The 14297-nt window shown below is 34.7% G+C and overlaps 1 protein-coding gene across 1 annotated transcript; it reads right to left on the bottom strand.

The window, feature by feature from the left end:
- Positions 1 to 3: 3 nt before the first annotated feature.
- LOC147380806 (uncharacterized) lies at positions 4 to 13998 on the bottom strand (the record flags this gene model as incomplete). Its single annotated transcript, XM_086431224.1, has 12 exons — positions 13713 to 13998; positions 11094 to 11243; positions 10558 to 10725; positions 9427 to 9579; positions 9158 to 9310; positions 8400 to 8561; positions 8033 to 8221; positions 2115 to 2304; positions 1800 to 2031; positions 1252 to 1386; positions 835 to 969; positions 4 to 111 (listed from the first exon to the last, which is right to left on the bottom strand). Coding segments are annotated over exons 1-12 (1962 nt in total), but the record flags the coding sequence as incomplete, so codon positions are not given.
- Between the last annotated feature and the right edge of the window lie 299 nt (positions 13999 to 14297).

Here is a 14297-nt window from a genome sequence, read left to right as displayed (position 1 = left end):
TGGTGTCGGGATCTGGGTCATGAGCAGCTGGGTCATGAGGTTCCTTGGTGGTGGTGTCTGGAGCTGGCTCATCAGGCTCCTCGGTGGTGTCGGGAGAGGGGTCATTAGATCCTGCAACGAGAGAATATTTGTGATCATCATGAGAGAATACCAACCAATTGAAATATAAGATTGAGATATTGATCCATTTATAAGCACAAATGCAAATGTCAGAGCCAAATGGTCCAAGAAAATGCCAGATAGGATCACATATTGGTGCAATCACTTGTATGGTTTGGAGTCCATGAAATTATATCAAATAATGTTTCGAATTTATATCGAATAATGTTTCTACTGAATGTTAACTATAACTAGGTCCATTAAGATTGGTCTTTTGATATTCAAACCAAAACAATGGTTGGACTACAAATTTTTCAAATTGGTTGGACTGACGTAGGACCTTTGAACAATGTTTCACGAACCAATTTGTCAAATTGGCCGGAACATGGTCAATTTGGTTTGACAGATTTACATTTATTAAAGAAATTACAAATGTGTGATTTTCCTAATTAGCTTCTTTTATTTATCATTAAAAGATAATATTCATTATACCTTATTAAGGTTAGATTATTGATGTCTCTTCCATTAGTGAGATCATAGTCTTCTCAAAAATCTTATCTTGAAATCTTGTATTTAAAATTATCCATAAAAACAGTTGGTCCATATTATTGAAAATATAATCATTCCCAAAAGAATTATTCTCAAAAACAGAACATTTCAAAATTCTGTATTTAAAACACTATGTTTAGATGCATAGACATATACCACTTAAAGGATTAAATTCATTGCACATACCAAAGTTGGGATGTGAACTGCGTCCATGGCAGTTGCATGGTAAAGATCATTTCCAGGATTTGCTGGTGGGTTGCCCATGCCATTGAATGTAGAAACTGGATGAGGTGGTATTGGAGAAACAAAGTTCCTAGGGATCTGCAGGAAACACCCAACTTAGCAAATCATAAACGAAAGTATAGTCCTACCAAATATATCTTCTTGGAATCAAAACATTTCGAAATTTTGTACTAAAATGACTCACAGAAACATTTGGTCCATTAATGAAATTATTATATTTTTCCTAAAAATCAACAATTTGGTTCAAATGCCCCCGATCCTATTTAAAGCGTCTGAGTTTATAGTTTGGTCTAGATAATAAAACACTGGTTTATATACATATGGATGTGCCTCTCAAAGATTAAAATTCGTTGTCCATACCATGGTTTGGGGTTGAACGGCATCCATAACTGCCACAGAAGAGCATGCATAAGAAGTAGGGTTGGGCAGATTACTTATTCCATCGTTCATCGCAAGTGGTTGAAGCATAAGTGGAGTTCCTGAGTTTCTAGGCATCTGCAAGAAATACCTGGCTTAGCAAATCTGATTTCAAATACAACATCCTCTACCAGATTCTCCATTTCATGTAATTATCAAGTTTGCCGTGTGACCCACAAATCAGACACGATTGAGCGATGTGGATCGCATGGGAAAACACAATATCGACTCCAAATTAAGCAAGTTGATATTACTAATTTTATAAGATAAATTATAACTATAATGAAGCCAGATTAGGCAACTAGTAACCAATCATACTAAATAATCTTGTCGACACTGATCTATGGAATAGGGATCCCCGTGGAACATTTAATTTTGCAGATACTAATGTATAAGATATAATAGCTCGATACTCTCTGGGTAAGTAGTTAGCACAATCAAAAAACAGCTTAAAAGACTACCCAATGTAAGATACGGAGTAAGTGAATTACCATGTGAGACTGAGAAGGCTCAATGGGTGGTGAATTGTTCGGAATGAAAGCAATAGGAGTTACCAAAGAGGTTTCCTGTGATGTGCTCCCCATTCCATGAATATCATTTGTTGGTGTGTGAGCCACTTCTTGCTGGAAGCGTCTAGCAGATTCAAGTCTGGCTTGGCGACGGGCATTAGTCTTTGCACGACGAGCTTCCCTTGCCGCGGCTTTCCCGGGATCGGAATACCCACTGGAACCAAAATTTCAAAGAAAAGGTTATTGAAATCAAAGTGGTCAGAAGAAAGAAGAAGATGAGGAATAGACCTTCTTTACCTATGGAGGTGAGTATTAGCTTCAGCGGGAAAGCCTGGAAAGCCTGGTGGTCTGAACACTATTCCACGAAGAAATTGTCCACCGATAGTAGTTTCAATTTGGTAACCACTGGATGAAGCTCCAGTAATAGTAGCTTCAAACGGTACCACTTCAGATTGCCCAGATTCATGTGATGCTGAGTTCTCTACTACTGCATTGAAACACATATCCTTTCATTACGAGAAAGATGTGCAAGTTTTTCTTTGTGAGATTACTATTGTCTAAAGTCATTATCCAAGAAATTTATACATAAAACTAACAAGGTCTAACATACACATGTATGCATGAAGCTTGGCCACTTAAATATTATGGAATGACACCCCAAAATATTTGATCACAAACACTTTTCAAGATATAAAAAGTAAAAAATCTGTGTGTGTGGTGTGTGTGTGTGTGTCTGGGTTCTTCTCATGAAAATGTAGCAATAAAATATCAAAATATCATGAAAAAGTGACAGTGATGAAATTCTTGTCTAATTACATAGATTTACTAAAACTTCCCTAATTAGTTAAGAGATTTCGCGGTGATATTATTTAAATCAAGTTGCTGTCAAATGATTTGATAACTAATACAAATGTCTTATGAACTAATAGTGTCTTTCTTTCCTTGGCCTAATAACGTTGGATAACTTTATAAGTAACACTAAGAATAGCAAAATAGGAAGCAGACACTCTTCGTTATGTTAACATATTCTCCGTTAATACTTGTTAACAATCCTTTATTGGGTTTAAAATGTTGTATCTAGGCAATGTTTCAGTTAGGTAAAATAGGAGACTATGTCTCGATCATATCATCCCAAGCCAAACCGAAACATTCAATGTTTCATTCTAGTCTCAGCCCAAACATTTTGAAACGGTCTGAAACTTCAAACCATGCTTTTAGGTGGCGTATCTCATCTCAAGGTAATGTTTCGGTTAGACGAAAATCTGAGACTGTCTTGAATGAAACATTCCAAGGAAAACTGAAACATTAAATGTTTTGGGGTCCATGTTTCATTTTGGTCTCGACTGGAATATTCTAAAATGGTGCGGAACTTTAAACTATTCTTTCATGTGACACACGGCATAGATTTTTCCTTGCTCATCATCATCGTCATTGCCAACCACGTCTTATCCCCAAATATTGGATAGGAAGATAAATCCTTTATTTCTCATTCTATCTAAGGTAAACTTTTCCCTAGCTAAGAAACATAAGAAGCATGTTATTAGAATGTCTTTTATAGCTACTACAATGGTGAATAATAGCCCATCACCAAGGCATGTCAATCCCTTCTTTTTCACCACTTAAACCTTTATTGAAACCATCATTTCATAATTCAATTATTTTATATACCTGCAATGTTTCGAGGTATTCAATGCCAGTTTCATAATGTTTTAAAATATTTTCATTCTTGCACTCGTCAGTCTTTGAGAAGAAAAATGGACCAATTTGGTTTTGTCTTACCTCTATTCCCACTACACCTAACAGTACGAAACTAGATATCAGAAGCATACACCACGGATGTCAACAATCCTCCTCTCTCATAATTTCAGAAGTGAGAGAGGATTTGTATCATTAGGCTCCAAAGAGTTGTTTTCCCCTCCTTTCGTAAGATCGATGTGGATTATTGCTCCATGTGTAAAGTCAATGGTGAGTTAGTTAACGACCTTTTGATTCAATGAGACTTCACATATGTCATTTGGTCTCAGTTCACCCTTCTTTTCTAAATTTGTAGGTTTTTCTAGGTTTTTAAATTGTTTTTCGAATTTGGTAGCTCGCAAATTTTTTGGCAGGCAAAAGGTATTTTGGTCACTCACTCCTTTTTCTATGTGTTGGAGCTTATAGAAGGAGCGTAGGAATCGGTTCTTTGATGGGAAGGAGTATTTTTATTAGTATGTCATTCGTAGTAATTTGTGGTTTTTGTTCTTTTGGTGCAAGAGATTTGAGAATTTCAACAAAACTTTCTCTAAAATTTACCTTTTTAATTGGGATAATGTTTTTAATGAGAGGTATCATTTGAGCGAGGGGAAAGTATTGTGTAAGTGTCTTGTATTCTGTTGGCGGTACAAAGTTGCAAGGGTCAAGGGGCAGCGCCCCCGCCTGGGGTATTTTTTAGGATTATGAAAAGGGCAATCGTGTAATATTTTCTTAAGGATTTTCTATTTTTGGGAGATAAACACGTTTTAGCAACTCTTGACTTTATTAATAGAGATCTTTAGGGCTGTAAAACTAAAAAGAAAATAGTGATTATTTTTGTTCTGATCTGTGGACGTCCAAACCACGAAAATCCTTGTGTTTTTTTGTCTTCTTTGTTCTTTCGTTTTTATTCACATAAAGGAGTGTTCCTAGGAGCTTTGTGGTATTTTTTTTTTTTTTGCTTTCATCGTTGTATGAGGTATTTCTTTATGAACAATTTTCTTCTTGTTTCAAAATATATCTTATAGGCATAAAAATGTTATATCTTTTCTAAGGTCCATTTAATATATTAAAATCTTTAATTATGCTATTACCTATGCATAAATACAATGCTTGTTTTGGAATGTTCCGGAACATTAAAGATAGTTGGAGGATCGAAGCATTGTGACTTTGCATGTCATTTGGTCCCATTTTTCCCTCGTTTCCAAATATGTTGATTTTCTCTAGGTCTTTAAATTGTTAATTTTGAATTTGGCAGCTCGCAAATGTTTTTGGCAGGAAAATGGTATTTTGGTCAATCTCTCCTTTTCTTATGTGTTGGAGCTCATAAAAGGAGTGTAGGATTTGGTCTTTGATGGGAAAATACATTTTTTCAGTATGTCATCATTAGTAATTCAAGGATTTTCTTCTTCTGGTGCAAGTGATTCGAGAATTTCAACGAAATTTTCTCTAAAAAATTTCTTTTTAACTGGGATAACATTTCTAATGAGAGGCAACATTCGGGGGGTTGGGGGGGATCTTGGGAGCTTTGAGATATTTTTTTGGCTTTAGTCACTATATGAGGTATTTTTTTTTTCCATTTTCTTCTCTTTTCAAAATATGTCTTATAACCATAACAAATTGAAATATCTTTTCTAAGGTCCATTAAAATTTACTTATGTTATTATCTACATATAAATACAATGTTTGTCTTGGAATGTTCTGGAACATTGAAGATAGTTGATGGATCAAGTTCTCGTTGAATATTTGATTTTGAAAGGAAGAATTTGGTGTAGATATTCTTGACGAACTAGGCTTGCCAATATATGGTCAATGACACTTAGACTATAATTCGAGGTTGAGGGAATTTGTAATAACTGTTGGAAAACGTAAAGTATCCATTTTGAATATCCTCGATCCCAATTAGCAGCAATACCGGCAGACAACAACAACATAGGCGCCTGAACTCGCATCGTAGCTTGTAGGGAGTGGAAAGTGGAAACAACTCGATCTGCTCGAACAAGATCTTGAACTAGTGGAGAAGTTGGAATTGATAACTAGGATGCTCTTTCCTTTGATGTTGCTTTTGGTCGGGCAACCGGGTCAACCGCTACTAAGGACTTGGACCTCGACCTCCCAGACAATTGTCCCTTAAATCTTTAGTTGGTTTGTAGGGTGCTTTTTGAAAAGGATTTTTAGCTAGAGAATCACTTGTAAAGAAATGGCAAATCCATTATGAGGAGACTTGAAAAGTAGTTTTTTGCTCCTATCCTCAGAGCCATTTGCTTAACACTTGAAATCAAAACTACAAATAATTGAAGTTTTACCATCGGAGACACTCAACTATGTGTAGTTACTAAGGGCCTAAAATCAAAGGATTTGTTTTACCTCTTTTCAAAGAAAGATTTATGTTAATGATCATAGAACAAAGATGTATTCTCCTGAAGTGTTCATAGTTTGGGAATTGGTAAAAATCTAGGTAAGTCCACCGTAAACCAACTATCCTCTAGAATAGAGTACTAGAGCCTTCTTCGTAGAGTTCACTTCGATTAATACGACTTTGAAGTCAAGTGGCGGAGACTTAACTTTTCAGAAGTGTACTCGACGTGACTGATTTAGAGAAACCCAGGAAAAGGTGTAATATTGTTTTTGATAGATAAAATTAAATGTAAATTTAAGGATCTCGCAAGATTTGAACTCAAATACGAGATCTCAAGTTCTCGTAATATTTAATTTTAACCTTCATTTAATTGCTTAATATAATTTTCTATATTTATTCATAAAAGAAAATAGTTCATTAATTAAAATGTGACGTATTGGAATATTTTGGAATAAAGATCCCATATGTTTCGATTTCGATTCAGTTTATGAAATACCGAAACATCGAAACAAAATGTCATTTTAAACAATGAGGGTTAGTAGAGACAATGCTAGAATAACTTGAGTACCTCTTGAACAAAATTATCAAATTTCCCACTTTTCAATATGCAGATACAATATTTATTTTTTCTTTTGATGAGTACAAATTCTCATCATTATCTACGCCTTATCCAAAATATTGGATCAGCAACATAAATCATATTTCTCTCTTTAACTCTAGCTTAATTTTTATTTTCTTACTAAATCAATTTGCATCACTTTCACTCTTTCTTTTGCCTTTTTAGATCCTTCAACTTTCATCAAAGCACTCAGCACTAGTTTTCGTTTTGCACATGCCCAAGCCATCTCAATCGACTATCCTTTACGATATCTCGCATTGGGGCCATTCCTACGTGCAAATGTATTTATATATATATATTTTTGCTTATCGTGGGTATCCCCACCCTTCGGGTGAGACTAATCCCACAGTCACATGCACCGCCCCCTCGGAAAGTCCTACATGTAATTGGTTGAGTCAAGGGTCAACCAGACCCTGGAGGGTGGTCCCAAGGAAATCACAGCTTCGTGTGGTTTCAAACACTTGACCGAGGAGCTTATCAAGGCTTGGCTTTCCACTAGGCCAACCCCTTGGGGTTGTGCAAATGTATTTATATAGAACCTAAAATGATAAGTTTAGTTTTTTCAATTAGCTAAGAATTACTTTCAAGGGTCCATTCAATGACAATGGGAGCCCTATCAACGTGATATCCAAGTAACTAGTCGATGCCTTAAAGCTAAAACTGACTAAGATACCTAGTAAGAATCTGGACTTCAAGTTGGGAAGTGTTAAAGAAATGGACTTTGCAGTCCAATTTGGTATAAAATTAAAGGATTATGTCAAGTACATATTATTCCTGAGAGATTTAATTCCTATGGGAATAAGTGGGAATGCAAAGTCTCTCATTGTCTACTTTTTGAGAAAAATGCAAGTAGGATATGGAAGGAAAGAGACAAATCACGTTGTATCTCCATTAGAATGTATGATAGGGAAACAGGAGAGTTGTGTGACAAGTGAAGAATCATCGAAAAGAATGAGGAATAACAATCCACAAATTCGGAACAACTTTTTTTCAGAATCATGAAGGTTCTATGCAAGTGCATCTAAACTATATATTCCACAACACTAGGGGAAGTATCTCAATCCAAGACAAACAATGCATTCTAGAATATGGAAAATGTGTTAGAAATATGTAATTTAGTGTTACTCTTACTTTCATTTATTTGATTTACTTAATGTAAAGTAAAATTTAATGAAGGTATTTTCATTTGGTTTGGACTACATTAATTACGAGGAAAGAATTATAAATAGTGGAGTATATGCACTTAGTCTTTGTGTTTGAGATTCTTTAGTTAGAGTTAGATAAGGTTGACTTGGTTGAGCTACGAAATCCCTTTGGTCCAATAAGGTTAACAACAATAGTGAGGATGGTAAAAACCATGAGGTGTCACATTATCAACTAAAATCTCTAAAAAAAAATTAAGATATATGAATAACTACTATTACAATGGAAAAAAAATGGCAAAAAAATAATTCTAGCACATTGGAAAGAGTGATATAAACACAATAAGAGCAATCAAGTTCTTGCCTGCTTGATAAGAGCACAGCAGAGGCATGTTTTGGCAGACATCAGGGCTTGGCCCAAGTCTGAGCACGCCTCTATCGTTCATTGGTAAGCTCACGGGAAGTGGATGCTCATGGCACTTTCTCTTCAATTCTTTCCGGATAGAGGGTTTATCTGCCCTTTGAACATCTTGGACGTAATCCATTGTTACGTCTAAATAGTTCACACCCAAGGAAAATTAGAAACAAAAGAAATTCAAATTTTAGTTATATAGATCCATAAACATCCAAAGTCAATTTGACAAGGTTTATATATAAAAGAAGAACAATCACGCTACTTGAGGACCCAGTAGAATAGATAGAAACCAAAAGTCATATAAAAAAGGTTAAACCTGTATGCAAATAATACATATCCTCAAGGGGCTCCAGAAGGTGATCACAACCGCCAATGAACACGATGACACCCTTCCTTGGATCTACACATTCTCCTGCCACAGAAAACCTTGGTAAAGGTCTATCACCTGTTGTCACTACCTTGATCCAGACACCAGTATCTGCTTAGATTGGGAAAAAAAAAAAATTTGAATGTCACGGGCATTGATTTATACATAAATACATGCATACATACATACATACATGCATGCATGCATTCATAACATTTAACATGAAGTATACTTTGACATCATGATATATAGAGACTGTGCTTTGACTAGGTCAATCCATTGTCTCGATTGCGTAGTGCAAGCACAATGGGAGATTGGATTGGGTCACTGTTTGGTTGAATCACAAAAATAGAGCCGATTTGCACAAATGGAAGGCTTCAACTAGCTTCAAGAAGCGTTCAAGTGACTCCAAGGTTGATTGAAGTTTTATTTAATTGGTTGAATTAGTTAAAATCCTTTTATAATCATTTTTTATGTAGCAAAACTTCAAAATTTCCAACAATGGGACCACCATCAGATTTGATTGGTATAGGAGATCCTAGAAATACATACTTGCATATGTGTCGTGATACTTAATTGACCCCAGAGGTTTTACCCACTATGCACCTAAGCTTTCCTCAAGAAGTATACTTTGATAGCATGATATATAACAATTTCTCCCAAGAGTTACATAAATGAATCGTAAAAAAATAATTATTAATACGTACCGATATTAAGCATATGGAGGTCATTATAGAGACTTCGATTATCGGCGAACCCTCCAAAAACAAACAAGTATTTTCCAAGAGCAACAGTCGTATGGCCTGCACGAGCTGGGAGTAGATCACCCGAAGTATGTAGTTCCTTCCATACAAGAGTATCTGATACAAGAAAACAATAATAACCAATTGATCGTAAAGAGGAAACAAATACAACACATGTTTCATATAGCTCTGGTTCGAGAACCAAGTTTAAAAAAAAAAAAAAAAAACAGAACCTGTATCAAGAATATGAACATCGGAACAGTAATAATCCGACGGATCTTCCCCAGCAACCACGATCATTTTGTTCTTCCAAGCTGAACAGGTATGACTACCTCGCGCAGTTGGCGGAGTTCCAGATGTTATTGCACGTCTCCATATTAAGGCTTCTGCAAATGTATAAAAAAAGATATATTCCTAGGACTTGTTTCACTAGCTATCGATATTAATGCGCCACACAATGGCCACTTGTTGAGGATCCAAAATAATGTGTACCCAAAAAAGAATATATAAATTTGGACAAAGATAAATGTAAATGTGTTACACTATAATCCTATAAGTTGTTCTCCAAAACGAGTTTCATACATTATATTAAATCCAAAAAAAAGGCCCCTTTTTCTATCAAGGAAAAAACTTAGAGAATGGATGGGTAGACCCTAGGGATGAAACCAAAGCGAAAAAGCTCCCTTAGATTGATTAAGATTGATAAACTACAAAGATTTAAAACAGGGAAAACAAAGCACAAGAGATTTACGTGGTTCGGCAAGATTGCCTACGTCCATGGGTGGTGATGATAATTTTTTATTAATGACAATTGCGAAAATAGAATGCAATTTGAGGGTTTCTGGACTTGGAATATATATGGCATCCTAGGGAGAAGCATGCATTTTCTAATGAAGAAAATGCCCCTAGAAGTTGTAGGGACTCCCCTAAAAGCCAATCTTGGACCCAAAAACTTTGTTCAGGATACACCCGGAAAATAAATCAAGATAGGGCCATAAACCAACACAAAGGGGCGCCGTAAATGATATGCCAACATAAAGGAAAGGAACCCACATTCATTAGGTTCCACATAGGAGGTCTAAATTGTTCTAGACAAACCAACCCAATTGGGTGACCATAACCACAAGTTGTTTAGACTTTTTCGGTGGATTGACATTTTACAATCATTTGACGCTTTTAAATTTTTTGGCATTGGAAACCTCTTAGGTATGACCCACCAAATGGTAAGTACCATATCCACGAACACCTTTTGTGTGTACCCAAATGAGTGGCTTGAAATGTAGCAAGAGAAGGATAAGGCCGCCTCATACATATTCTTATGCTTTGATGCTTTAGTATGAACAACAATCAATATATAAGCTTACCAGTATCCAATATGTAAACATCATTGTAATGAATTTCTTCTGGATTTTCATGGGGCTTTCCGCATCCTCCAAATAGGAAGATATGTTTGCCAATTAGTGTCGCAGTGTGTCCTTCTCGGGCTTCAGGTCCCTCGCCACGTACGCTTGGGAATATCCATGTATTGGATGCTATGAACATGCCACAACTGGTTAGCATCTATCACTTGAATTAAAGTAATGTAATGGAAAAAGTAAGAAAATCAAAGGCAAGGGGACATGAATCCCTGCTATTCCATAGAATACTTAATCTGATTTAATCTCAATAACACATCAATACAAAATGAAATACATATATTCTGCTTAATAGTTTTTAAAACCTCCAACCAGCCGAGAGATCTACCAACTTTCCTATATTATGGATAATATTTTGGATATAACTTGATAGAACTTGATTCATATTTTTATTTCAAAAATAAATGTCAGTGTCAACACGACATGTAGTACATACTTGGCACCAAAGTCAAAGTTAGAAACCAGAGAATTAATATAAGACTTACATGTATCAAAGATGTGCAAGTCGTTTAATGTCTCCATTCCATTTGAACCTCCAAAGACAAAGAGGTTGTTTCCAACAGTGGTGCAAGTGTGGCTGTCTCTAGGAGCAGGTGGGTTTCCCTTTACCATTCGCTTACTCCAAGTATGCTTTGCTGCAATCAATCAAACAGGAAAGAAAACAAATTGATCAAACTTTCTAAGAACAATCTCTAAAGTAATATATTAAATTAAAGCAATCATAAATGAATCCTAATAAAGATTAATCCAAAAACTATAGATAAATCAATATTAAGTTATAGAGCAAAGAACTCGATGAAACGAGACACGGATTTCAAAAATTACAAAGTATCAGAGTAAGCACCATACAACAAAGGGTGTTGAATCAAAATGCACTAAAATTAAAATTAAAATTAAAATTAAAATTTAAAAGGATCCCATATTAAAAAATAAATAAATTAATTAAATTAAAATTAAAAAAATAATAATAAATAAATAAATAAATAAAAACTCATAAACAGTAAATTTTAATGCATTTTGTTTTACCCATGAACAGGGTAAACCAAGAAATCACATGAAGTAAAACCTAATAAACTGCAAGTTTAAAACCACCTACAACTATTTATGTCAAAAGGATTACCACTTTCCAATAACAATCTCAAAACGACATCAAACAAATTCAAAAGGCTATAATAAAAAATAATAAAAATTAGAAAAACAAAGCACTGACTTGAAAAATTACAAAGCATCAAAGTAAGCACTTATAAAATATCATCCACAACAGAGGAGATTGAATCAAAATGCATAAAAACTAAAACCCATGAAGAGAAAAACCAGGACTAATGCAGCAGAGGCTGTTCGATTAAAATGCAAATTTAAAAATAACAATCAGATAAAGAAAAACCTCACAGCAAATTTAAAACTACCCACTACTACTTATATCAAAACTCAATATAATGAAAAACAACTCATAATAACAATCTCAAAAAAAATATCAAACGAGTTTAAAAAACTATAAACAATTTGAAAAAAAAAAAAAAAAAATCAATGTCTTTGAAATTTTAAAATAAAAAATAAGGATACCATAAAGAAAAACATCATAAACAGCAAATTTTAACGCCTATTGTTTTAACCATGAACAGGGTAAAACAAGAATCACATGAAAGTAAAACCTCATAAACTGCAAATTTAAAACTACCCACAGCTATTTATGTCAAAAGGATCACCACAAACATCAATATAATGAAAAGTAACTCATAGTAAGAATCTCAAACTAGTTAAAAAACTGAAAAAGATAAAAATCAATGAGTTAAAATTTCAAAAAAACAAAAAAAAAAGAATATGTTTGAAAGAACCCTCAGATCTGAAGTATAAATCAACAGGAACATAAGAATCTCACAAGACACAAGATATAAGTGGTTCGGTCAAAGCATTGACCTACGTCCACGGGCGAAAACAGTGATTTCACTATGATAACGAAAGAAGAACTAGGTTACAATTTCACTCTGCCTCTCGTATATCTCTCTAACTCCTTAAGGGTTTCATCTCTTAGGGTTACAAAGAGGGTAAACGGGTTGGATCCAAATCCAAACCAACGGGTCACACAGGTCGTTAACAAATCATCAAAAGATCCGGGTTGAATCCACGATGACTCTCCATATACAAGAATAGAAGACATAACCCAACAAAATCCATAAAGAAAACCATCATAAACAGCAAATTTTAAGGATAAATTACCATTTTGTGAGCTGAATATGATGAAATTTCGATTCGGGGTCACTGTTCATTTTAATTATGAAACACATGAAAATCCAGTCGCAGGTTTTTCAAAGTGATGATCTAGCTGGTTTAAAATAGCGAGATCGCTGCGAACCTGTGAGATCGTCACTTTTGTAGCCAGTGAGATTGTCACTTTGAAAAGACAAAAAAATCAGTGATCTTGCTACTTTAAACCAGCGAGATCAGCACTTTGAAAAACATGCAATCTCACTCTTCATTTTTTAAATTAAAATGAACAGTTAGCCGGAATGGGAATTTTGTCAAAAGTTGATAACTTTTTGGGAAATTTCTCTAAAAAATAAGGATCCCATAAAGAAAAACATCATAAACAGCAAATTTTTTAATGCATGTTGTTTTACCCATGAACAGGGCAAACAAGAATCACATGAAAGTAAAACCTCATAAACTGCAAATTTAAAACTACCCACAACTATTTATGTCTAAAGGATCACCACAAACATCAATATGATGAAAAATAACTCACAAGGACAATCTCAAAACAAGATCAAACTAGTTAAAAATTAAAAAAAACTATATAATAAAAAAAAACCATTGAGTTTGAAACTTCAAAATAAAAAATAAGGACCCCATAAGGAAAACATCACAAACAGCAAAAAATTTAATGTATATTGTTTTACTCATGAACAGGGTAAAACAAGAATCACATGAAAGTAAAACCTCATAAACTGCAAATTTAAAACTACCCACAACTGTTTATGTCTAAAGCATCACCACAAACATCAATATAATTAAAAACAACTCACACTAACAAACTCAAAACAAATTCAAAAATCTTTTAAAACAAAAACAAAAAAGTTTGATATTTTAAAATATCCACTACCCACTTGTGTCATAAACATGAACATCATTGGTATGGCGCTTAAGTCCATAACCCCCAAAGACATAAAGATATCTCCCCCCCTTAATGGCGTTGCATGTGTGCCCCCATTTGTTTTCAGGCCCAAAGATACCACCTTTTCTTCCTGGGGCGTCTCTTGGTCTAGCATTCAATAGAATCTTTTCCCATCTCATTTTTTTATTAATTGTTTTCGAAAACCAAAGCAGAATTCAAGCTATCAAAGAGAAACCCAGAAACCCAAAAACCAAAGAAGCTGAGATCAGTTACTACTTCTGTATCTTCTTCTTTGTATGCATATAAAGCATATGAACAACACTGCATCAGTATTACTATGCCACGTGTAAGAAAACGAGGCATATTGCAGGCTTTCTAGCTGCTCATCAGCTTTATCAAAACACGTGTGAAGAAACAATGAAGATTTCAGGTGTTTAGGTAATGCATCAGAATTACTACAACAGGTGTGAGAAAAGAAAAGAGCGGAGGTTACGAACAAGCGTGATTTAGATATTCGCCCCCTCCTCATTGTGGTGAATATTTTTCATACCCTTATGTTTCAAACTGATGTTTTGAC

Source organism: Akebia trifoliata, unplaced genomic scaffold (genome assembly GCF_017979445.1).
Source record: "Akebia trifoliata isolate Shusen 1 unplaced genomic scaffold, ASM1797944v1 Contig00964, whole genome shotgun sequence".
NCBI lineage: Eukaryota > Viridiplantae > Streptophyta > Magnoliopsida > Ranunculales > Lardizabalaceae > Akebia > Akebia trifoliata.
The sequence above is the reverse complement of the archived record's forward strand: the minus strand, read 5'-3'. Positions and strand labels throughout refer to the sequence as shown.